Source organism: Sceloporus occidentalis, unplaced genomic scaffold (genome assembly GCF_023333645.1).
Source record: "Sceloporus occidentalis isolate IW3139 unplaced genomic scaffold, rSceOcc1.0.p SCAF_456, whole genome shotgun sequence".
NCBI classification, from domain to species: domain Eukaryota; kingdom Metazoa; phylum Chordata; class Lepidosauria; order Squamata; family Phrynosomatidae; genus Sceloporus; species Sceloporus occidentalis.
In genome coordinates, this window is record NW_028317436.1 from 126,484 (window position 1) to 153,788 (window position 27,305).

At 48.0% G+C, this 27,305-nt stretch overlaps 1 protein-coding gene across 1 annotated transcript; it reads right to left on the reverse strand.

Annotated features, from left to right (window-relative positions):
- LOC149271844 (ephrin-B3-like) lies at positions 1 to 27,305 on the reverse strand. The gene is made up of 5 exons (XM_089507091.1): positions 27,187 to 27,305; positions 9,463 to 9,758; positions 5,204 to 5,296; positions 1,320 to 1,418; positions 1 to 386 (listed from the first exon to the last, which is right to left on the reverse strand). Exons 1-5 carry the CDS (start codon positions 27,303 to 27,305, stop codon positions 1 to 3), a joined length of 993 nt encoding a protein of 330 aa, XP_089363217.1.

The window sequence follows — 27,305 nt, forward strand, 5'->3', positions numbered from 1 at the left end:
TCATACTTTGTAGTAGATATTGGCCGGGCTTTGACTGGCCATGTCCTGGACAATGTACACGGGGTGTCCATAGTCCCCGCTGACCTTCTCATAGTGAGGACAGAAGGCGCCCCCTTCGGACGGCCGGAGAGGCATTATGATGTCGCTGGGTTCATGGCCGTTGTTGTTGCCTCCGCGTTTGGGAGTAGTGAGAGAGCCCAGAGAGAGAGGCGGGTGCCGCGTGTCGCTGTGTTTAGCTTGGCGGCGGCGGTGGCAGGCCCATCCCGCCACTCCGAACACCAACAGTAGGAGGACGGCACCTCCGGCCGCCCCAGCCACCAGAGGAACATGGGAGTTAGGAAGGGGACCGTTTTCACCAGTTTTAGTCGCGTTGCCAGACATGTCTCCTAGAAAAGAGCGAGAAAGAGCAATTTAAATACGAACACTCATTAAGCGGGTAGTAAAACCATGTGTGGCTGATATATATAAAAGCTTTCAAAAAGCCCCTTGCAGGGCAACACAGACAGAAGGCGCTGGGAATCTGCCCCTCCTCCTGCTGGGTCCACAGACACTCCATGGTAGGTTTATGGCTCTTTTCTGTCCTCTTATCTGCCTCTTGGGTCCCTCAGCCAGAGTTAAATAAACAGCTTTAATTAAGTCTAATTAAAAAGACAGAATGTGCACTTTAATTGGCCGAACGCATTAAATCAGCGAGATGCCAGGGGTGGAGAGAGGGACGGGTGGGAGAGCTGTCCAGTCCTGGAGGCACCAGACAAGCTATGTCTTCTCATCTCTCTTGTGCTGCTTTCCCTTCTGTCTAAATTGCTGAGTTTATGAAAGGGTATCTTTCAAAGTGACAGCTCAGTAACTCCCTGGCGCTCGTTGTGGGTAAGCAGCGCTTCCATAACCCTCGAAACGCGCCCCACTCCACCGAATCTCTTCCTATGTCTGTCCTTGAGCCGGAGGGTCGCTGTTACCCTGCTTGGCTATGGAACGTTTTATGAAGTCAAAAGATATTCTGGATGAAGTCACCTGTATTCAAGCAGGGCTTCCAGCTGTGATATAGCAGTGAGAAAAGAACCAATAAGGATGCTAAGATATCATTAAATCAGAGGAGAATATGAAGGAGTCGGTTGCAACTATGTGAGCCATTCCCTGAGACTGGGGTGAAAACAGAGACTTAGGGGCAAATCTGGACACTTGCCAGTACTGATTCCAAGAATTCCCAGTCCAAGGCTCCTCCTAGACAGGCTAACATGCCAGGTCACAGAAAGGGGCCCTGCAGAGCATTTTACCAGTTCCTCCATTACTTTATGTATCTCTCGGACTGATTAACGTACCTCCGAGGTTCGGGGCATCTGGATTTGGCACAGATGGAGACAGCCCAGAATCCTTTCCAGATGAAGATGGTTTGCGAGGCGGAGTACTGCCATCTGGATCTATGGGGGGAGAAACAGAGAGTTAGAGGCCCCCAACGTAAATTGATGACTTATGGGAAGTCTGAATGTGCAGCATATAGCAAAAACACAAAACTCCAATAACATCAACTGTCAAAAACCATTAGCTTCCGCACAAACATGTATCTCAAAAGATGGTCTGCTGTACCAACAGCACATCTTACGACATCAAGGGCAGAGAACACACTCAAGTTACATCAACTGGCATGTTTACCGATATCAACTGCCCTAGTACCATCCACTGGCAGAGACATCGCTCTTGTAACATCAACTGGCACAGAGACAGCACATCTCATAACATCAACTGCCATAAAGACAGGTCTCTTGTAAGGTGGGCCACCACATAACATCCCCAAAGAGAAAGCGCTGCCATTAACTCAACTGACACGTTAACCGACATCAACTGCCCTAGAAACATCCACTGGCAGAGACAGCGCTCTTGTAACGTCAACTGGCACAGAGACAGCACATCCTATAACATCAACTCCCACTAAAATAGGAAATCACGTAACATTAACTGGCAAAGAAGACACATTTCCTATCTGGCACGTCGAAAGCGCCCTCATAACATCAACTGGCACAGAGTCGGCACATCTCACGCCGTCAGATGCGATCCACAGGAAAAAACATTGTGTTATCATCTTGGGAGGACTATAAAAACGATCTCCACACTGCTTGGATACAAGCGAGGAAACTAATGGAGCACAAACAACGTGACCTTACTGAACAGCCAATCACAAATCCCCCCATTTGCTTTTGCCCCTGACCCCCCCCCCCTGCAGGAGATGTGCTTGGCTGAACAGCTCCACCGAACGAACGGGTGGACTAACAACCCCCCCCCAGTGTGAATGCATGGAAAGTGATTCTAATGGGCGCACTTTCTTGCCACTGTTTTAAACAGCCAATGAGTGGTGAGAAGCGTCAGACCGCTGAGGAGGGCAACTACATCTCCAGGGCTGCAGCTGCTACCAAAGCTAAGTCTTTTATTTATTGAGGTTTTAAAGAATGCATATTAAAGTCCTCACAGAGGGTTAGGGTTACTTCCAGAGTACTTTAATAAGCGTTTGTCTTTTGTGAGGCTGTCCCTTCAAGTAACCTCACTTTTGGCATCCTCTTTTTTATCCAGCAGCGCAGAGACTGGTATTTACTGAAGAGAATTGTTAGTCATCCCTTGTCTAGCTCTGCGGAATCGGTTGGCGTTCTATAAGTTAAATATAACGGGAAAGCGATCCGTCATGAGTGTGTAATACCAGTGCGTTTTGCATTGTCATTATAACATCAACTGCCACAGAAAGAACACTTCATAACATCTGCTGGCAAGGAGACGTCACTCATAACATCAACGGCCACAGAAACAATACATCTCATACCAGCAGGTGACAAACGAGACATCACTCTTATAACATCAACTGCCACAGAAACAAGACATCTCATACCATCAGCTGGCAAAGGAAACATCACTCATAACATCAACTGCCACAGAAACAATACATCTTATACCATCAGGTGACAAAGGAGACATCACTCTTATAACATCAACTGCCACAGAAACAAGACATCTCATACCATCAGGTGACAAACGAGACATCACTCTTATAACATCAACTGCTGCAGAAACAAGACATCTCATACTATCAGTTGCAAACGAGACATCACTCTTATAACGTCAACTGCCAGAGAAACAGCTTGTCTCATTCTATCAGGTGGCAAAGGAGACATTGCTCTTATAACCCCAACTGCCACAGAAACAGCACATCTCATAATATCAGCTGTCAAAGGAGACATCACTCATAATATCAACTGCCACAGAAACAGCACATCTCCTATCATCAGCTGGCAAATGAGACATCAACATTATAACACCAACTGCCACAGAAACAGCACGTCATTCTATCAGCTGGAAAAAGGAGACATCACTCAAAATATCAACTGTCACAGAAACAGCACAACTCCTAGCATCAACTAGCAGATACAGAACTCTTACAACAGGTTACACAGACACCACATCTCACAACATCAACTGCCACAGAGAGACCATGTCTCACATCAACTGCTACAAAGACACTCTCTCATTCCAGCTACCACAGAGACACCACATCTCACAACATCAACTGCCACAGAGAGACCATATCTCACATCAAGAGTGTGACGGGACCCTCCATCACTGGGGCCACTGGAGAGGCCTGACTGCCAGCCTCCTCCCTATTGACTATGGGCCCTGGGTTTGTAAAGACTTCTGTGGCTACCCTCAGCAGTATCATCTCATCACTGGCTGAGGGGATTATCTGCAAACAGGGAGTGACCGCTATTGTATTAGTTTAATATCAGACCCCCCCACCCCATGGTGCATTATTATGTCCCCCCCTTCCCCCCAGTTCCACTACTACAGACATTTACCCCGGCCATCCCTGGAACTGGTTTCGGCCAGTAATAGATAGTGGAGGTTGGGACCCTATTGTATTGTTAATCCCGTTACTGCCCCTGTTGTCTCTGGGAGGCAGATTAAGGGGTCGGTTTGTATCCCAATATCTTGTTTTTATGTTAATGTTTGTTTTGCTGGATATATCCAAAATTAGTCTTCGTTTGGTTTTACCCTACACTGAGTCTCGGCGAGTGACTGGGGAACCCGGGGAAAGCGTGTTGTCCCAGGCTAAGGGAGCACAAGCCAGCGGAGGTAGTCGGTCGGACTAGCCAGCTCCGTGACAAAGAGCCAATGAGACACTCTCTCATTCCAGCTGCCACAGAGATACCACATATCACAACATCAACTGCCACAGAGAGACCATATCTCACATCAACTGCCACAGAGACACTCTCATTCCAGCTGCCACATAGACACCACATCTCACAACATCAACTGCCACAGAGAGACCATATCTCACATCAACTGCCACAGAGACACTCTCTGATTCCGGCTGCCCCAGCAACACCACATCTCACAACATCAACTGCCACAGAGAGACCATATCTCACATCAAGAGCCAATGAGACACTCTCTCATTCCAGCTGCCACATAGACACCACATCTCACAACATCAACTGCCACAGAGAGACCATATCTCACATCAAGAGCCAAAGAGACACTCTCTCATTCCAGCTGCCCCAGCGACAGCTCTCCCACGGCACGATGTGCAGCCAAGACACGGAGGAATTTACACCTTGTGTACCAACTCCTCCCAACTCGGGATAATAACCGTTAGATGACGGCTGTGTATACAGACGCGGCCTTTTGTATGGAGATCAGCTGGAGGCCGGTGGAGATCAGCCTCCTCAAAATGAGTCCCAATAATGCCATTTTAATAAACTTTTCACCCCAGTCAGTGGCATCATAGTGCAAATATATAATGCGTGGATTATGCACGAAAAGTGAGGCGCTCATACGGATGAGAGGTCCCTTTAAATTTCCATCGTTTCCCCCCAGAAGACGTGTTCTCCCCGTAATATACTTCCGACCAATCAGCTCCAGCGCTGGCTCGGGGTATATTTAGACGACCATCGACCATTAGCGCTCCCATTGATTCCTGATTAGCAGAGTTATAGGGTTATGTGTGACCCTGAGAATCTGCCCGTAAAACCATAGGGGTGGGCACACACGCACCCGCTGCCCCGGGGTAGTCACGCACCCGCTGCCCCGGGGTAGTCACGCACCCGCTGCCCCGGGGTAGTCACGCACCCGCTGCCCCGGGGTAGTCACGCACCCGCTGCCCCGGGGTAGTCACGCACCCGCTGCCCCGGGGTAGTCACGCACCCGGACCCCCACTACTCACTCTGGCCGACTTTCAGTGTCACCTTCATGCCTTTGGTCTCGCAGACGCCTCCCCGGAGATTCTCCAGACCCTCCAGGGTCCCGTCCGACGTGGCTAGAGGAAGAGTAAATACGCACAGGTCAGTGTACAGTGATATATAGTGATACCGAGTATCTATACGGAACACCCTGCGCTGTATAATAATACCGAGTATCTATACGGAACACCCCGTACTGTATAATGATACCGAGTATCTATACCGAACACCCCGCGCTGTATAATGATACAGAGTATCTATACAGAACACCCCGCGCTGTATAATAATACAGGGAATCTATACGGAACACCCCGTACTGTATAATGGTACAGAGTATCTATACGGAACGCCCCGCGCTGTATAATAATACAGGGAATCTATACGGCACACCCCGTACTGTATAATGGTACAGAGTATCTATACGGAACACCCCGTACTGTATAATAATACAGGGAATCTATACGGAACGCCCCGCGCTGTATAATAATACAGGGAATCTATACGGAACACTCCGCGCTGTATAACGATACCGAGTATCTATACAGAACACGCCGCGCTGTATAATGGTACAGAATATCTATACGGAACACCCCGCGCTGTATAACGATACCGAGTATCTATACAGAACACCCCGCGCTGTATAATGATACCAAGTATCTATACAGAACACCCCGCGCTGTATAATGATACCAAGTATCTATACAGAACACCCCACGCTGTATAATGGTACAGAGTATCTATACGGAACACCCCACGCTGTATAATGGTACAGAGTATCTATACAGAACACCCCACGCTGTATAATGGTACAGAGTATCTATACGGAACACCCCACGCTGTATAATGGTACAGAGTATCTATACAGAACACGCCGCGCTGTATAATGGTACAGAGTATCTATACGGCGCGTTTGGTTCCAGGGTCTCCCTCACACGACGCGTTCATTATCTCGCTATCACTTCTCGGATACTCAGCAGTAGTGTAGAAAGCAGCGGCGTGCTGCGTCGTACTGTGATGTGTAACGAGTTGTGACAGCCATCTTGGCTTCTGTTTTATTCAATCACGTCCCCCCCACTGTCCCTTGTCACGGAAGGGAGGAATTTCCACCAATCAGAAGGCGGAATGAGCCGGGGGAGCGGGAGACGGCGAGGTGTACGATGACATGCCCCGGGGGGACGGAGAGAGGGAGACGCAGGGGAGCAAATGGGGAAAATATGGAAATAGCGATACTATGGAGACCTGAGGAGGAGAGAGGGCTGCGGCGGCTCAGGCCGAGCAGGGCACTCACTACTTGATTAATAATAACGATGACCACCTGACGGGGCCAGCGGGGCAAGTGGCCCCTCTCCTCATTCCCTTTTCTCGTATCCCTCCATCCCGACCCCATCCCCTGCGGGTCCTGTTGGGGTGATATCTGCTTTCCTGCCCACCCTGCACCGTCGGAGAGCAGCGACAGAGACACCGTTACCTCACAGCGTCCGCGTTATTACCGGGGGGGGGGGGGGACACTGTAACAAGTATATACAGTAACAGGTACAGTATGGAGTGGGTACAGTATGGAGTGGGTACAGTATGGGATACAGTATGGGGTACAGTATGGAATCTGTACAGTATGGAGTCGGTACGGTATGGAGTACAGTAAGGGGTACAGTGTGGAATCTGTACAGTATGGGTACAGTATGGAGTGGGTACAGTATGGAGTACAGTATGGAATCTGTACAGTATGGAGTGGGTACAGTATGGAGTACAGTATGGAATCTGTACAGTATGGGGTACAATATGGAGTGTGTACAGTATGGGGTGTAGTAAGGGGTACAGTAAGGGGGCAGTATGGGGTATAGTATGGAGTGTGTACAGAAAGGGGTACAGTATGGGGTACAGTATGGAGTGTGTACAGTATGGCATACAGTATGGAGTGTGTACAGTAAGGGGTACAGTATGGAGTGTGTACAGTATGGAGTGTGTCCCATATGGGATACAGTATGGAGTGTGTACAGTAAGGGGTACAGTATGGGTACAGTATGGTATACAGTATGGAGTATGTACAGTATGGGGTACAGTATGGAGTGTGTACAGTATGGGGTACAGTATGGGGTGTGTACAGCATGGGGTGTGTACAGTATAGGGTACATTATGGGGTACATTATGGGGTGTGTACAGTATGGGGTACAGTATGGGGTACAGTATGGAGTGTGTACAGTATAGGGTACAGTATGGGGTACAGTATGGAGTGTGTACAGTATGGGGTACAGTATGGGGTGTCTATAGAATGACAGAGTCAGAGATGGAAGCAGACGAACAGGCGGACAGGTATTGGGTCTCTGTAGGTAACAGCGGTCCCCGGGGGGGGGGGGGCGGACGCTCGGTACCGGAGGCCGCTCTCCTGCTCGGCTCCCTTTCTTCCGCTCTCTCCTCTCGTTTTGCTTCTGACCTAAATGTCAGGGCCGGTTATTTCCACTTAGTGACAGCGGAAGTAAGAGTGTCCCCCGAGGGAGCGAAGGAGACAGACGCGGGAGAGAGGCTGGGGGGTCGCGATGGGGATGGGAGGGCGGCAGAGAAAAGACAGAACGATGGGGGTAATCAATGTAGTTGATGACTACAGATCCCAGCATTCTCAGTTTCTTCAATGCATGCTGGGGATTGCAGTCTGGCATTACCCAGACATTTTCACCCCAAGGCCCAGAAAAGCAGCTGCCTCAGACCCCACACTGCCCCCCCCCCCCCCGTAAAAAGCAGGCAGGATGCTGGGAGTATCACTGGAATCATTAGCCATATGCCAATTCCATGCATGTTTAAATTCCCTCACTGTATTAGACACTACCGCTTCTGCTGGGAGGCTGTTCTACTTATCCATCACCCTCACAGTAAAGTAAAACTTCCTTCCATCTCAGCCTCCTTCAAAATAAAATTCCCTCCTGTACTTTGTTAAATGATGTGTTTAAATGTCTCCCATCCACTCTCTTCTCTCCCCATCCCCTCTCTCTTCTCCCCATCCCCTCTCTTCTCTCCCTCTTCCCCATCCTCTCTCTTCCCCATCCCCTCTCTCTCTCTTCTCCCCATCCCCTCTCTCTCTCTCTTCTCCCCATCCCCTCTCTCTCTCTTCTCCCCATCCACTCTCTTCCCCATCCTCTCTCTCTCTCTTCCCCATCCCCTCTCTTCTCTCCCTCTCTTCCCCTCTCTTCTCTCCCTCTTCCCCATCCCCTCTCTCTCTCTTCTCCCCATCCACTCTCTTCTCTCCCTCTCTTCCCCTCTCTTCTCTCCCTCTCTTCCCCATCCTCTCTCTCTCTCTTCCCCCATCCCCTCTCTCTCTTCTCCCCATCCCCTCTCTCTCTTCTCCCCATCCCCTCTCTCTCTTCTCCCCATCCCCTCTCTCTCTTCTCTCCCCCATCCCCTCTCTCTCTCTTCTCTCCCATCCCCTCTCTCCTCTCCCATCCCCTCTCCCATCCCCTCTATTCCTCTCCCATCCCCCCTCTCTCTCTTCTCTTCCTTCATCTCTCTCTCTTCTCTCCCACCCCCCCTCTCTTCTCTCCCATCCCCTCTCTCGCTTCTCTCCCATCCCCTCTCTCTCCTCTTTCCCCATCCCCTCTCTTTCTTCCAATCAACAAATATACATGGGATCTGCATATGGCTCCTGAATCTAAGACAAGACCAACGACTGAATAAGGTCTGAGTAATGGTGGTAAGTAGACTAATCGTGAGGAAGCGCAGCGATTGGATACAGAGGACTTTGGTACAACGAGTAACTGAAAAAGAGACCCCTGAGGCCCATAAAGCTTTTGTGAGCACATATTTTTCTGTCATGAGGTCTAACAGCGCGTAGAGAGGGTAACCCGCGATTCAATATGCTTGAGTGGAGCAGAAAAGGGGAAAGAGAGTAGAGAGATGAGGAGGTCACGGCTGGGAGCGTCATCTTTAGCTAAAGACCCTCCAAGTCATTAAGAGGACTCAGCGACTACCTGTACAAAACATGAAAGAGTGTGGAGAACGGGTGGGCAGGAAGGTGGGACTCAACGATATAAAAGACATTTGGGGAGACAGGGGTAATAAAACAGAAAAGGGTGGAAGGGTGGCAAATGATTGCAAGCTCTCCGGGATAAGAGGACCTGGAGGACCAGGAGGTAACATGACTCTGTGGTCTTCAGGAACAGGGAGATCTGTGTGAACAGCGGCGGACCCCCGAGGGAGCCCAAAACATAAGTGTAAAGGTTATCCTCGGTCTCGCTCCTGACCCCCCGGGTCTCACCGATGATGTAGTAGTCCCTCTGGGATTTGAACTCGTGGCCCCACAGGTTGGGGCTGTACTCCTGGAACTTGATGGTGAATCGGAGGTCCTGCCCCGGCCGGTCGCAGGTCAGGAGGAGGTTCGGGGTTCGTAGGATGGCGCAGGACTGCACCTCGTCCTCGCTGCCCACCAGGTAAAGCTTGTAGTATTCGTAGGACGAGGAGGAGAAGGGCCCTCGGGGCTCTGAGCGAGGGCACAGCAGGTCCAGCCGGTCGCCGATCTGGGGGTACAGCACGTACCCCTCCGAATCCTGGAACCTATAGAGAAAGGAGAAGTGGGTTATAAGGTGTATAAAGCCATTAAGCCAGTTCTAGAAGTGCTAGTTTGTACGTTTCCTGTACGAGTCCTAGAGGTTTGTATACAATTGATACAGGAAATTATTTTGCCAACTTCCTTCCCCCGTAAATCAACCCCTGCCCCCCTTTATTGTGAGGTTTGAATGGAACAGTCCAGGCAGCAGATGGGACAAAGGGACCCTACAAACAGAGGGATGGGGGGGGGGGAGTCTGTGAAACATCTGCTGATGGGACAGCAATGGGACATCCTACTCAGGGCAACAAAAATGCCCCAGGACAAGGGCTTTAATAATTTCTACAATGTATATAATGATACTGAGTATCTAGACACTGATAATGAACGCCCCGCGCTGTATAATAATACCGAGTATCTATACACTGATACTGAACGCCCCGCGCTGTATAATAATACCGAGTATCTATACACTGATACTGAACCCCCCGCGCTGTATAATAATACCGAGTATCTATACACTGATAATGAACCCCCCGCACTGTATAATAATACCGAGTATCTATACACTGATAATGAACCCCCCGCACTGTATAATAATACTGAGTATCTATACACTGATACTGGACCCCCCGCGCTGTATAATAATACCGAGTATCTATACACTGATAATGAACGCCCCGCGCTGTATAATAATACCGAGTATCTATACACTGATAATGAACGCCCCGCGCTGTATAATAATACCGAGTATCTATACACTGATACTGAACCCCCCGCGCTGTATAATAATACCGAGTATCTATACACTGATAATGAACCCCCCGCGCTGTATAATAATACCGAGTATCTATACACTGATACTGGACCCCCCGCGCTGTATAATAATACCGAGTATCTATACACTGATACTGGACCCCCCGCGCTGTATAATAATACCGAGTATCTATACACTGATACTGAACCCCCCGCGCTGTATAATAATACCGAGTATCTATACACTGATACTGAACCCCCCGCGCTGTATAATAATACCGAGTATCTATACACTGATAATGAACCCCCCGCGCTGTATAATAATACCGAGTATCTATACACTGATAATGAACGCCCCGCGCTGTATAATAATACCGAGTATCTATACACTGATACTGAACCCCCCGCGCTGTATAATAATACCGAGTATCTATACACTGATAATGAACCCCCCGCGCTGTATAATAATACCGAGTATCTATACACTGATACTGGACCCCCCGCGCTGTATAATAATACCGAGTATCTATACACTGATACTGAACCCCCCGCGCTGTATAATAATACCGAGTATCTATACACTGATACTGAACCCCCCGCGCTGTATAATAATACCGAGTATCTATACACTGATACTGAACCCCCCGCGCTGTATAATAATACCGAGTATCTATACACCGATACTGAACCCCCGCGCTGTATAATAATACCGAGTATCTATACACTGATACTGAACCCCCCGCGCTGTATAATAATACCGAGTATCTATACACTGATACTGAACCCCCGCGCTGTATAATAATACCGAGTATCTATACACTGATACTGAACCCCCGCGCTGTATAATAATACCGAGTATCTATACACCGATACTGAACCCCCGCGCTGTATAATAATACCGAGTATCTATACACTGATACTGAACCCCCCGCGCTGTATAATAATACCGAGTATCTATACACTGATAATGAACCCCCCGCGCTGTATAATAATACCGAGTATCTATACACTGATAATGAACGCCCCGCGCTGTATAATAATACCGAGTATCTATACACTGATACTGAACGCCCCGCGCTGTATAATAATACCGAGTATCTATACACTGATAATGAACCCCCCGCGCTGTATAATAATACCGAGTATCTATACACTGATAATGAACGCCCCGCGCTGTATAATAATACCGAGTATCTATACACTGATAATGAACCCCCCGCGCTGTATAATAATACCGAGTATCTATACACTGATACTGGACCCCCCGCGCTGTATAATAATACCGAGTATCTATACACTGATAATGAACCCCCCGCGCTGTATAATAATACCGAGTATCTATACACTGATACTGAACCCCCCGCACTGTATAATAATACCGAGTATCTATACACTGATACTGAACCCCCCGCGCTGTATAATAATACCGAGTATCTATACACTGATACTGAACCCCCCGCGCTGTATAATAATACCGAGTATCTATACACTGATACTGAACCCCCCGCGCTGTATAATAATACCGAGTATCTATACACTGATACTGAACCCCCCGCGCTGTATAATAATACCGAGTATCTATACACTGATACTGAACCCCCCGCGCTGTATAATAATACCGAGTATCTATACACTGATACTGAACCCCCCGCGCTGTATAATAATACCGAGTATCTATACACTGATACTGAACCCCCCGCGCTGTATAATAATACCGAGTATCTATACACTGATACTGAACCCCCCGCGCTGTATAATAATACCGAGTATCTATACACTGATACTGAACCCCCCGCGCTGTATAATAATACCGAGTATCTATACACTGATACTGAACCCCCGCGCTGTATAATAATACCGAGTATCTATACACTGATACTGAACCCCCCGCGCTGTATAATAATACCGAGTATCTATACACTGATACTGAACCCCCCGCGCTGTATAATAATACCGAGTATCTATACACTGATACTGAACCCCCCCCGCTGTATAATAATACCGAGTATCTATACACTGATACTGAACGCCCCGCGCTGTATAATAATACCGAGTATCTATACACTGATACTGAACCCCCCGCGCTGTATAATAATACCGAGTATCTATACACTGATACTGAACCCCCGCGCTGTATAATAATACCGAGTATCTATACACTGATAATGAACCCCCGCGCTGTATAATAATACCGAGTATCTATACACTGATACTGAACCCCCCGCGCTGTATAATAATACCGAGTATCTATACACTGATACTGAACCCCCCCCGCTGTATAATAATACCGAGTATCTATACACTGATACTGAACGCCCCGCGCTGTATAATAATACCGAGTATCTATACACTGATACTGAACCCCCCGCGCTGTATAATAATACCGAGTATCTATACACTGATACTGAACCCCCGCGCTGTATAATAATACCGAGTATCTATACACTGATAATGAACCCCCGCGCTGTATAATAATACCGAGTATCTATACACTGATACTGAACCCCCCGCACTGTATAATAATACTGAGTATCTATACACTGATACTGAATGCCCGCGCTGTATAATAATACCGAGTATCTATACACTGATACTGAACCCCCCGCGCTGTATAATAATACCGAGTATCTATACACTGATACTGAACCCCCGCGCTGTATAATAATACCGAGTATCTATACACTGATACTGAACCCCCCGCGCTGTATAATAATACCGAGTATCTATACACTGATACTGAACCCCCCGCGCTGTATAATAATACCGAGTATCTATACACTGATAATGAACGCCCCCCGCTGTATAATAATACCGAGTATCTATACACTGATACTGAACCCCCCGCGCTGTATAATAATACAGAGTATCTATACACTGATAATGAACCCCCCCGCGCTGCATAATAATACCGAGTATCTATACACTGATACTGAACCCCCCGCGCTGTATAATAATACCGAGTATCTATACACTGATACTGAACCCCCCCGCTGTATAATAATATCGAGTATCTATACACTGATACTGAACCCCCCGCGCTGTATAATAATACCGAGTATCTATACACTGATACTGAACCCCCCGCGCTGTATAATAATACCGAGTATCTATACACTGATACTGAACCCCCCGCGCTGTATAATAATACCGAGTATCTATACACTGATACTGAACCCCCGCGCTGTATAATAATACCGAGTATCTATACACTGATACTGAACCCCCCGCGCTGTATAATAATACCGAGTATCTATACACTGATACTGAACCCCCCGCGCTGTATAATAATACCGAGTATCAATACACTGATAATGAACACCGCGCGCTGTATAATAATACCGAGTATCTATACACTGATACTGAACCCCCCACGCTGTATAATAATACCGAGTATCTATACACTGATACTGAACCCCCCGCGCGGTGTATAATGTATAATGATATGGGGTATCTATATGCTGCTGATGAACAGGTGTTGTGCGCAGTGTAGTTACAGAGGTTCTGATGGGCAGTGACACAATCACTGGCAGGCACAGGCTGGCATCACACAGGCGGAGAGGCTGCCCACACAACTGGGACAGAGTGATGCATGGAGGAGGAAATCAAGGACAACATAACAGAACGGGAATAACAGCCAGACAGGGAACAGGACAAAGGGTTTGAGAAAAGGCATGAGTGTGTAATCGGGATAGAGTGTGTGTGTGTACTCCGGATAGAGTGTGAGTGTGTAATCGGGATAGAGTGTGTGTGTGTACTCCGGATAGAGTGTGAGTGTGTAATCCGGATAGAGTGTGTTATCGGGATAGATTGACTGTGTAATCGGGATAGAGTGTGAGTGTGTAATCTGGATAGAGTGAGTGTGTAACCGGGATAGAGCATGAGTTTGTAATCAGAATAGAGTGTGAGTGTGTAATCGGCATAGAGTGTGAGTGTGTAATCGGGATAGAGTGTGAGTGTGTAATCGGGATAGAGTGTGAGTGTGTAATCCGGATAGAGTGTGTTATCGGGATAGATTGACTGTGTAATCGGGATAGAGTGTGAGTGTGTAACCGGGATAGAGAGTGAGTTTGTAATCAGAATAGAGTGTGAGTGTGTAATCGGCATAGAGTGTGAGTGTGTAATCGGGATAGAGTGTGAGTGTGTAATCGGGATAGATTGACTGTGTAATCGGGATAGAGTGTGAGTGTGTAATCGGGATAGAGTGTGAGTGTGTCATCGGGATAGAGTGTGAGTGTGTCATCGGGATAGAGTGTGAGTGTGTCATCGGGATAGAGTGTGAGTGTGTCATCGGGATAGAGTGTGAGTGTGTCATCGGGATAGAGTGTGAGTGTGTAATCGGGATAGAGTGTGAGTGTGTAATCGGGATAGAGTGTGAGTGTGTCATCGGGATAGAGTGTGAGTGTGTCATCGGGATAGAGTGTGAGTGTGTCATCGGGATAGAGTGTGAGTGTGTCATCGGGATAGAGTGTGAGTGTGTAATCCGGATAGAGTGTGTTATCGGGATAGATTGACTGTGTAATCGGGATAGAGTGTGAGTGTGTAACCGTGATAGAGAGTGAGTTTGTAATCAGAATAGAGTGTGAGTGTGTAATCGGCATAGAGTGTGAGTGTGTAATCGGGATAGAGTGTGAGTGTGTAATCGGGATAGATTGACTGTGTAATCGGGATAGAGTGTGAGTGTGTAATCGGGATAGAGTGTGAGTGTGTCATCGGGATAGAGTGTGAGTGTGTCATCGGGATAGAGTGTGAGTGTGTCATCGGGATAGAGTGTGAGTGTGTCATCGGGATAGAGTGTGAGTGTGTCATCGGGATAGAGTGTGAGTGTGTCATCGGGATAGAGTGTGAGTGTGTAATCGGGATAGAGTGTGAGTGTGTAATCGGGATAGAGTGTGAGTGTGTCATCGGGATAGAGTGTGAGTGTGTCATCGGGATAGAGTGTGAGTGTGTCATCGGGATAGAGTGTGAGTGTGTAATCGGGATAGAGTGTGAGTGTGTAATCGGGATAGATTGACTGTGTAATCGGGATAGAGTGTGAGTGTGTAATCGGGATAGAGTGTGTGTGTGTACTCCGGATAGAGTGTGAGTGTGTAATCCGGATAGAGTGTGTTATCGGGATAGATTGACTGTGTAATCGGGATAGAGTGTGAGTGTGTAATCTGGATAGAGTGAGTGTGTAACCGGGATAGAGCATGAGTTTGTAATCAGAATAGAGTGTGAGTGTGTAATCGGCATAGAGTGTGAGTGTGTAATCGGGATAGAGTGTGAGTGTGTAATCGGGATAGAGTGTGAGTGTGTAATCCGGATAGAGTGTGTTATCGGGATAGATTGACTGTGTAATCGGGATAGAGTGTGAGTGTGTAACCGGGATAGAGAGTGAGTTTGTAATCAGAATAGAGTGTGAGTGTGTAATCGGCATAGAGTGTGAGTGTGTAATCGGGATAGAGTGTGAGTGTGTAATCGGGATAGATTGACTGTGTAATCGGGATAGAGTGTGAGTGTGTAATCGGGATAGAGTGTGAGTGTGTCATCGGGATAGAGTGTGAGTGTGTCATCGGGATAGAGTGTGAGTGTGTCATCGGGATAGAGTGTGAGTGTGTCATCGGGATAGAGTGTGAGTGTGTCATCGGGATAGAGTGTGAGTGTGTAATCGGGATAGAGTGTGAGTGTGTAATCGGGATAGAGTGTGAGTGTGTCATCGGGATAGAGTGTGAGTGTGTCATCGGGATAGAGTGTGAGTGTGTCATCGGGATAGAGTGTGAGTGTGTCATCGGGATAGAGTGTGAGTGTGTAATCCGGATAGAGTGTGTTATCGGGATAGATTGACTGTGTAATCGGGATAGAGTGTGAGTGTGTAACCGGGATAGAGAGTGAGTTTGTAATCAGAATAGAGTGTGAGTGTGTAATCGGCATAGAGTGTGAGTGTGTAATCGGGATAGAGTGTGAGTGTGTAATCGGGATAGATTGACTGTGTAATCGGGATAGAGTGTGAGTGTGTAATCGGGATAGAGTGTGAGTGTGTCATCGGGATAGAGTGTGAGTGTGTCATCGGGATAGAGTGTGAGTGTGTCATCGGGATAGAGTGTGAGTGTGTCATCGGGATAGAGTGTGAGTGTGTAATCGGGATAGAGTGTGAGTGTGTAATCGGGATAGAGTGTGAGTGTGTAATCGGGATAGAGTGTGAGTGTGTAATCGGGATAGATTGACTGTGTAATCGGGATAGAGTGTGAGTGTGTAATCGGGATAGAGTGTGAGTGTGTCATCGGGATAGAGTGTGAGTGTGTCATCGGGATAGAGTGTGAGTGTGTCATCGGGATAGAGTGTGAGTGTGTAATCGGGATAGAGTGTGAGTGTGTAATCGGGATAGAGTGTGAGTGTGTAATCGGGATAGAGTGTGAGTGTGTAATCGGGATAGATTGACTGTGTAATCGGGATAGAGTGTGAGTGTGTAATCGGGATAGAGTGTGAGTGTGTCATCGGGATAGAGTGTGAGTGTGTCATCGGGATAGAGTGTGAGTGTGTCATCGGGATAGAGTGTGAGTGTGTCATCGGGATAGAGTGTGAGTGTGTCATCGGGATAGAGTGTGAGTGTGTCATCGGGATAGAGTGTGAGTGTGTCATCGGGATAGAGTGTGAGTGTGTAATCGGGATAGAGTGTGAGTGTGTAATCGGGATAGATTGACTGTGTAATCGGGATAGAGTGTGAGTGTGTAACCGGGATAGAGTGTGAGTGTGTAATCGGGATAGAGTGTGAGTGTGTAATCGGGATAGAGTGTGAGTGTGTAAGGGAGACTGTATGTGAGGGCGTGACTGAACCAGTAAGAAATCATAGAAATGAGAAGGGATGTGAGTGTGTAACAGGAGACATTACATAGACATCTAGAGTGACAGACAGTCAGTATACAGGCAGCAGAGAGACATTGCATGTACAGTGGGTAAGCAGAGAGACAGTCAGTATACAGGCAGCAGAGACAGCGAGTATATCGTTAGACAGGAGGCCAGCACTGTGTACACTGTAACAGAAAGCAGCAGCTCACTGGGGCGAGACAGACAGCACACAAGAGAACAGCAGGGCCTCCATACATATGTAAAGTAACATCAGCCCATGTACAAGAGACAGCGGAGGCCGCGCATGTTCAGCGAGGACACAGACAAAGCACTACACACACCACGAAGGAGGGGGGTGCGCCTCCACAAAAAAGGGTGCTGCATCAGGAAGCCCCCAGAAAACAGGAAGCTGCAGCAGAAATCCCCCAGGAAACAGGGTGCTGCAGCATGAAGCCCCCAGGAAACAGGGAAATGCAGCATGAAGCCCCCAGGAAACAGGGAGCTGCAGCATGAAGCTTCCAGAAAACAGGAAGCTGCAGCAGAAATCCCCCCGCGAAACAGGGTGCTGCCGCAGGAAGCCCCCAGAAAACAGGAAGCTGCAGCAGAAATCCCCCCCAGGAAACAGGAAGCTGCAGAATGAAGCCCCCAGAAAACAGGGATAATATAGAGAAGCCTCCAGAATTTGATGGTGCTATATAAAACAATAAATAATAATAATAATAATAAAACAGGAATACTATAGCGGGCAGCCTCCAGCGGGTAACACAGCAGCAGCCTCTGCCTATTGACAGTGAAGCTGTGGATTTTGAGGCTCGCTCAATGCCATTGTACTGCGCTCCAGAATATGATGGTGCTATATAAATAATAATAAGATATATATATATACGGGGGGTCCCTATACAGTATGGGGGGGCAGTGTCTGATGACATGGGGGAGGGGCCGGCTATTAATGTAAATTCTAATTGGAGAGACATGGCGTCTCATCGCTATCATCATAATTAAGCAAATCCTCCTTAATGACACAATTGTCTAAGATGACAACCAATCGTTCTAATTAATGCAAACTAATTAAAGGCATCGGGGAGGAAGACAAATAACGTCTTTAATAAGCCGGGCGGGTAATTAGACACGTTAACCGAGATCAGAACACGCGTTCATCTACACGGGTGCAGAGTATTACACGCGGCCTGCCACGGCGATAATTACCCCCGCAAATCTATTAGAATACAGCGCCCCCCGTACGGGGCATCCACAGCCCGGAGGGGTTACTTATTTCCACGGTTGGCTCAGCCTCATGGGAGTTGTGTGTGAAAGCTCCTCATCCGCCTGCGCGCGGCGGTGCTTTAGAGTTGTAAAGCGGTAGCGAGGCTCTCCGTCTCCTGGGACAGACTATCATTAAAGTGGGATTAACCTCCCCCCCCCCCCCCCCGCCGCGTGGCTGCCGGTGGCAACAGGACTTAAAGCCCAGGGGCCCCTAGGCACAAAAAAAAAAAATCACGCGCTTAGCCGGCCAGCGGGGGGAGACGGGGCCCGCGGGGGTCCAGCTGCGTCCCGTTTAGTTGGTGATCTAATGGGCGGCCAGAGGGTCCTGCGGCTCTGTCGGCTGAGAGTCACCAGCCACGCATCACCATCCCCCTTTCATCTGGATTGTGAAGGGCCGAACCCCAGGGGCTTCTACCGCAGGAAGGGGCCCTGGATGATGCATAGTATATATGGGGAGACTTCCTAAATGTCACGGGAATTAATCATACATCATACAGGGCTGGCTCGTCAACATAGAGGGACCGTACAGCCAAGCTTTGCCTGGAAATCATTCTTGAATCACGTAAAACGTCAGCTCTTCGGTTATATTTTGGCGGGAACATTTAATCGTCAAGTGACAGGAAGGCAGGAGCTGATAGGCTGTTGCCGTAGAATCTGAAATTAAGTTTTTTTTAATGGGATAAAATGTTCAGGTGAAAAACCTGGCACTGATTATCCGCATGACATATGTGATGGGACGGCCCCTTTAATCATGGGAACCGCCCATTTAACCCTTCAGTTCCAAACATCTACCCACAGGGGTCAAAGGTTAAATAAAGCGGATGTTCACAGCCTGTCCACAATGGAGGCATTTACTGTGCCGAGGCTTCTGCTCTGTGGCTATTCTATAAAAGCCATGCATAGGAACGTAGAGGTTACAGCCACTCCGGGGAGCACAGGTGTACATAACAACCCAGAACCTGCCGGCAGATCGGCCCTCATTCGGCCCCCCTTCTAGTCGCCCGTTTCTCCTACTGTAACGACTCAAACCTTAACCAGTCGTTGGTCTCGTTTTAGATTCAGGAGCCGTATGTCTATCCCATGCTTGTTTAATACCCTCACTGTATTACCCTCTACCACTTCTGCTGGGAGCCTGTTCCACTCATCTACCACCCTCTCAGTAACGTAAAACTTCCTTCCATTCCATCTAATCCTCTGTGTTTGGTTTGGACCAATGATGATGATGATGGTCTGCCGTGCTGTGGGGGTGCTCTTCAACAAGAGGTCATCGTCTAAAACTAGAGGGTCAGAAGATTAGAAGTAATGAATTTTTACTGTACTGAGAGGGTGGATAAGTTGAACAGCCTCCCAGCAGAAGTGGTAGAGGGTGATACAGTGAGGAGATTAAACATGCATGGGATAGGCATACGGCTCCTGAATCTAAGACGAGACCAGCGACTGATTAAGGTCGCAGTCTTTACAGCAGGGGAAACGGGCGATTAGACGAGGGCCGGGCTCCTCGAAACTCCCCAGCGGGGATCGATCTTGTCTCTGCATCTGCCCGTGTCGGACCGGCGATAATGGCGCAGGGGCAGACATGATGATGATGATGATGTCGGTGAGTTTGGTAAACTGAGTGAAGCCGCCTTGGTGAATGAGCTTCTTTCGTGGCAGACGTCACCGAGAAGAGGAACAACAGTCAGAGGAGGGCCACATTCATTGGATATCTCAGACAAAGAGGCCGACTGGAATGAAAGCCTGATGTTCCGTGTCAACGGGCCAGGGAGGCGTACTACATTAATGTTATAGCTGCCAAGAGTCCCAAATTTACCAGAACAGTCCTGACATCAAATAATTTATCCTGTTTGTGGTGGCCAGTGCCAATAATTGGACTATGGCCCTAGTTTGCCACTTTGCTTCGATTCTGGTGGCACCTTGAATCCTGTAATAAGACCCCCCCTGATAGCCGGATGGTCTTCTGAGCTCTCCCCAGATGTTATTAAGTGAAGCCGCCTCCATTAATCTACCACTCCTCCTCCCTAACCTATCCTTTTCATACCCCCTTCCACCCCCCACCCTTTACCCTTCCCTTTACATTGTAATTCGGAGTTTTCTTTCCCGCCCCTCGATCTCCATGCTGTCCCTAGTCTTCCAGAGCCCATGTATACAGATATTGGCCCTTCCCATCCCCCATCCAGAAAAAAAACTCCTTAAAAAAATTGAATTACAAAAAAAAAAAAAGCCCACTATCCATCCTCCTTAATTTAAAATTCTTTGGCCACTTCAGCAATCGCTTTCCCGTGAAGCCGGCACCTGATGAAGGCCGGGTAATTGGCCGAAGCGTCGTGCGCACGCTGGAGCCTGCGGACCGTATATATTTAAAGGGGAGATTAAACTCTTCTGGGTGTTGGATCCTGATGCAGAAACGCTGACTCCAGTCTTCTCTTTTAGCAAGAAGTAGTTTAACTCTTTAACGCGGCTGTATATATTTTTTTCATTTCTTTTTTAAATAAATGAATATATAAATAAATAATTTTTTCTTTTGATCGCTTTCTTGTGGTCTGGCTCACCACAGCCAAGCTTTTAGACTAAAATAATATTTTTTACATTTTTTTTTTCCTAATATTTTCTAAAATAAATCTTCCATTTTGGCAATAATCGATAAAATATTTAAACATTAAAATGTGTTTTTGATAAAAACCCATGATTAAAGCTGCTGTGCCACTGCTGAATGTAACACTTTTGTTACCAAATGCATCATTCCTGGCCCTGCTGAGAGACCAAACCCGTTCCAGATATAAATCTTTCATCATGGAAAATAATTTGCCTTGTTCGTCATTTTTGTAGGGAACACTTAATTGCCATGTGACACAAAAGCAGACACTGATTGGGCGTTTCCATAGAAGCTGTAAAAGGTTCTTAAAGTTTCTATTTTTTATGCGATTAATGGCCCTGAGCTGATCTGAGGTTCAGTGCTCGCCCCGTCTGATCTGAGGTTCAGTGCTCGCCCCGCCTGATCTGAGGTTCAGTGCTCGCCCCGTCTGATCTGAGGCTCTGTGATCGCCCCACCTGATCTGAGGTTCAGTGCTCGCCCCGCCTGATCTGAGGTTCAGTGCTCGCCCCGCCTGATCTGAGGTTCAGTGCTCGCCCTGCCTGATCTGAGGTTCAGTGCTTGCCCCGCCTGATCTGAGGTTCAGTGCTCGCCCCGTCTGATCTGAGGTTCTGTGCTCGCCCGCCCTGCCTGATCTGAGGTTCTGTGCTCGCCCGCCCTGCCTGATCTGAGGCCCTGTGCTCGCTCGCCCCACATTAGCTGAGGTTCTGTGCTCGTCCTGCCTGATCTGAGGTTCTGTGCTCGCCCGCCCCGCCTGATCTGAGGTTCTGTGCTCACCCGCCCTGCCTGATCTGAGGCCCTGTGCTCGCTCGTCCCGCATTAGCTGAGGTTCTGTGCTCGCCCTGCCTGATCTGAGGCCCTGTGCTCGCCCGCCCTGCCTGATCTGAGGTTCTGTGCTCGCTCGTCCCGCATTAGCTGAGGTTCTGTGCTCGCCCGCCTTGCCTGATCTGAGGTTCTGTGCTCGCCCGCCCTGCCTGATCTGAGGTTCTGTGCTCGCCCGCCCCGCCTGATCTGAGGTTCTGTGCTCGCCTCACATTAGCTGAGGTTCAATGTCTGACTAATGGTGGCAACCGAAAGGTTCTAGTAGCAGTCCTAATGAAAAGCAAGACGGTAAAGACGTTCTGAATGAAGTCACCTGTATTCAAGCAGGGATTCTAGCTGTGATAAAAACCCTGGGAATCTGCCCGTTCACCCCGAGACCGGGGTTATAACCCCGAGAAGCCGCCCGTTCACCCCCCGAGGATGGGGTAAAAACCATATATTCTGATGTGGAAAGTTGTCCTTCATTGAACTAAATTCCACGAACTAATTCAAATTGTATTTATTTTTGAGAAACTGATAATTAGAAAAACATTTGCTCATTTGGCAGATCGGCAAATACCAGATTAAAGGCCAAACACACAAATAAAAGCCCGGCTGCCCTGCGGGGGAGGACTTAATAGGCTCTCCATCATCAGACTGAAATGTGTTAATCAGGGCTAATTAACGGCATTTGCAGGTATTAGCCACGTTACACGGCTACGCTCCTCCGCAACTCGCCGCCTGTCACTTCTTGCGTGTTTAATATAACCCAACACGCCAGCTGGGTGCACACCTTTAACCCTTTCTCATCCAACATTTTGATCCCCCCATCAGGCTGTGAAACGGTTAATGACCAGTGTGCGGCGCTTCACCTGTCCGTCTGTATCCTGTGATCAGCCCCTCTCCTGTCCGTCTGTCTGTCTGGGAGTCTTGAGTGTATTTGTCAGGCTATGCGTGTACCTCTCAGTAAGCGTGTGCCGCTGTCACTTGCAGACGGTTGGACTGTGTCCCCCTGGTCACCCCCTGAATGCCCCCCGTAGGGTCATAGTGACGAGAAGGACCCCCGTAGGATGTTTGTGGATATAAGTCTCCCCTTCCTTAGATTTTAATACTTGTGTTATTTTTGGGGACACAATAAATCTTTTTGGTTAGCGGTCCCGGGAAACGTCCCCCCCCCCCCGTGTCCTCCTGTCTGTCATTATGTCTACGTCCTTTTACCTCAGAAACTGTCAATGCGACCTAGGTATGTCTATCTGTACCTGTCTGTCTCTGCACCTGCCCGTGTCACTGTCTCTGCCTGTGTCACTGTCTCTGTGGCTGTCTCTTTCCCCGTTTGCTCCTGTATGTGTCTGTGCTCCTGTCTCTTTCCCACGTTTGTGTCTCTGTAGTTGTGCCCCTGTCTGTATGTTCACTCCTGCCACCTTTCGCTGCCACCGTGATGCTCTGTATCTACCCCCCTGTACCACGTGCTCTCATCTCCCGGCTGTACCCGTCGCAGTATCTCCGATTAATATGTCGCACATTGTACATGCGCGCCTTGTGATCCATTTTCTCTGAAGTGCTGCAACCTGGACACACCTGGAAGTATTCCTGCCTGTATGTGCGTTCCTTCCGTTACTCCCCGTCCACGTCTCCCCAGCTTCCTCTCCCTGTTACTCCCCGTCCACGTCTCCCCAGCTTCCTCTCCCTGTTACTCCCCGTCCACGTCTCCCCAGCTTCCTCTCCCTGTTACTCCCCGTCCACGTCTCCCCAGCTTCCTCTCCCTGTTACTCCCTGTCCACGTCTCCCCAGCTTCTTCTCTCTGTTACTCCCCGTCCACGTCTCCCCAGCTTCCTCTCCCTGTTACTCCCTGTCCACGTCTCCCCAGCTTCTTCTCCCTGTTACTCCCCGTCCACATCTCCCCAGCTTCTTCTCCCTGTTACTCCCCGTCCACGTCTCCCCAGCTTCTTCTCCCTGTTACTCCCTGTCCACATCTCCCCAGCTTCTTCTCCCTGTTACTCCCTGTCCACGTCTCCCCAGCTTCCTCTCCCTGTTACTCCCCGTCCACGTCTCCCCAGCTTCTTCTCCCTGTTACTCCCCGTCCACGTCTCCCCAGCTTCCTCTCCCTGTTACTCCCTGTCCACATCTCCCCAGCTTCTTCTCCCTGTTACTCCCCGTCCACGTCTCCCCAGCTTCTTCTCCCTGTTACTCCCCGTCCACGTCTCCCCAGCTTCTTCTCTCTGTTACTCCCCGTCCACGTCTCCCCAGCTTCCTCTCCCTGTTACTCCCCGTCCACGTCTCCCCAGCTTCTTCTCCCTGTTACTCCCCGTCCACGTCTCCCCAGCTTCTTCTCCCTGTTACTCCCCGTCCACGTCTCCCCAGCTTCTTCTCCCTGTTACTCCCCGTCCACGTCTCCCCAGCTTCCTCTCCCTGTTACTCCCTGTCCACATCTCCCCAGCTTCTTCTCCCTGTTACTCCCCGTCCACGTCTCCCCAGCTTCTTCTCCCTGTTACTCCCCGTCCACGTCTCCCCAGCTTCTTCTCTCTGTTACTCCCCGTCCACGTCTCCCCAGCTTCCTCTCCCTGTTACTCCCCGTCCACGTCTCCCCAGCTTCTTCTCCCTGTTACTCCCCGTCCACGTCTCCCCAGCTTCTTCTCCCTGTTACTCCCCGTCCACGTCTCCCCAGCTTCTTCTCTCTGTTACTCCCCGTCCACGTCTTCCCAGCTTCCTCTCCCTGTTACTCCCCGTCCACGTCTCCCCAGCTTCTTCTCTCCGTTACTCCCCGTCCACATCTCCCCAGCTTCTTCTCCCTGTTACTCCCTGTCCACATCTCCCCAGCTTCTTCTCCCTGTTACTCCCCGTCCACGTCTCCCCAGCTTCTTCTCCCTGTTACTCCCCGTCCACGTCTCCCCAGCTTCTTCTCTCTGTTACTCCCCGTCCACGTCTCCCCAGCTTCTTCTCCCTGTTACTCCCTGTCCACGTCTCCCCAGCTTCTTCTCTCTGTTACTCCCCGTCCACGTCTCCCCAGCTTCTTCTCTCTGTTACTCCCCGTCCACGTCTCCCCAGCTTCTTCTCCCTGTTACTCCCTGTCCACGTCTCCCCAGCTTCTTCTCTCTGTTACTCCCCGTCCACATCTCCCCAGCTTCTTCTCCCTGTTACTCCCTGTCCACGTCTCCCCAGCTTCTTCTCTCTGTTACTCCCCGTCCACGTCTCCCCAGCTTCTTCTCTCTGTTACTCCCCGTCCACGTCTCCCCAGCTTCTTCTCTCTGTTACTCCCCGTCCACGGCTCTCTGCTTGGTGGTCCTGTAACTTGCTGTCTGATTTGCCTGGAGCTGAGTGTCTGGTGTCCTTGGTATCGAGATGCTCATAGTGTCCATGTCCATGTAACAGACCCACTGATCCACAGCTTGGGCATCACAAACACAGCTGGGTACCAGAGACCTGCGTGTCCACACCAACATTGGGTGGTCCGCTGATCTCCAGCTACTGTTATATATACATAATATATACATACATATATACATATACATACATACATATATATATCAGATAGAGATCATGTGGAATAGACTGAAATGTTGATAACTCACAGCCTTCCACTTAACCACGATTATTATATCTGTGGCAGAAATCTCACATTGGGTGGGTTGGTGGCATTTTCCCGGACTAGCTAACCTTGGAGCATCAATGCCAGATCTATCTACATTATATACATATACATTATATATATATATATATATACACATATATGTATATACATTCATACACACACATATATATACATTCATACACATACATACATATATATACATTCATACACACATATATATATACATTCATACACACACACACACATATATATCCCAGCTTATCTATCACCTTTATACAGATGTCATCTCCCTCCCTATTGCACCATGGTCTATATAGACATCGGCGTCACCCCTATATCTGTGCTTCCAGGACACAATATATCAAACACACATACTGTAAGAACTGTATCTCAGTGCGATCACTCTGAAGCGTATAGAAGCAGATAAGAGCAAGCAGCGCTGAGTAGATTGCAAGCTCTTTGGGTCAGTCAGCCAAGTTGCTGCTATAAATGAACTTATTTGCTCAGAGGACCCGGTCTCCACATGGAGAAGTGGGAAACGAATGATAACCTAGCCGCCGAAGTGCCTAGGATAAAGGGTTCTCAAGGTGTGCGGGCAGAGACCTAACACTGGCGGACGGCGCTATATAAATTCATAAATATTCATAAAATAACCAAAGATATCGTGTGTCGCGGTATACGCAAGCCAAGAACTAATATTTCCACGTTTAACCCTTTCACTAGCAGAAGGCACCGCATCTTTTACGGTCTTCCTTCTGAAACTGATACGGTTGATGGAAAAAAAAATACGTAAACGGCTTTAAAAAAAAAACAAAAAACATAATTTAAAAGGGGTGCAAATAGACTTTCATAACACACGCAGTCACAAAAACGCAAATATAAGAAGAATCTCAGCAATTTCTGTTTGTCATTATTGTATATTAATGAAAAATATTTAATAAAAAGTCCCACATATATATATATATATATATATATAATTATACACATTTATTTTAAAAAATATTAATAAAATACTATATTATATGTATATATATATATATATATATATATAATGTGTTATATTTCTATATGGGGATATATATATATATATATTCTATGAATATACACAGCGATTGCACACTATTCCAGCTGTAACTCAGAACTGTATATTGTAAACACAGAATCCATTTAATTAAATGAATTAAATTACTATAATTTACATAAAATCGATAGAACAGAACTCAGGAGTAAACGTATTAAATCCCAAATGGATCTTATATGACACAGGTGGATTTAAATCTGTTTTTCTTGGGCTACATAATATCAGACGTGTGCGTGTTAATCTTTCCACTGGAAGGTAAAAAAACATAGCACACGCAACACGGAAAATAAACAGATATTTTTGCAATTTTTGACCCAAACAAAACAAATCACATGTTAAAACCACTCAAATAATAGAATCACTAAGTTTCTGTGTTGCTGAACAATGAAGATTTTTGCAAGTGAAACCCCTCTATCCCCTTTAGGACCCCTACAGTAGAAAATTGCTAATAAATAAATAAAAAATGAAAAAAATAAGTAATAATTAAAAAAAAATAGAAAATTAAAAATGAGTTCTCAAAAAAAGACTAACCTTTTGTTGGAGCTGTTCCAGTAGATGGGGTCCAGACTTAAAGCAGATATGATGCAGAAATCCCACAAGGTGACCACCATCCTCACATACAGGGCTGCGGGGAATTCTCGGGGATACAT

Excerpts from the sequence above, each read along its gene's own strand:
- LOC149271844 (XM_089507091.1), bottom strand. The coding sequence starts at position 27,305 with ATGTATCCCCGAGAATTCCCCGCAGCCCTGTATGTGAGGATGGTGGTC. Across the intron at positions 5,297-9,462 it reads GAGGGACTACTACATCATCG|CCACGTCGGACGGGACCCTG; the intron begins GTGAGACCCGGG and ends CTCTTCCTCTAG. Across the intron at positions 387-1,319 it reads AGATGCCCCGAACCTCGGAG|GAGACATGTCTGGCAACGCG; the intron begins GTACGTTAATCA and ends GCTCTTTTCTAG.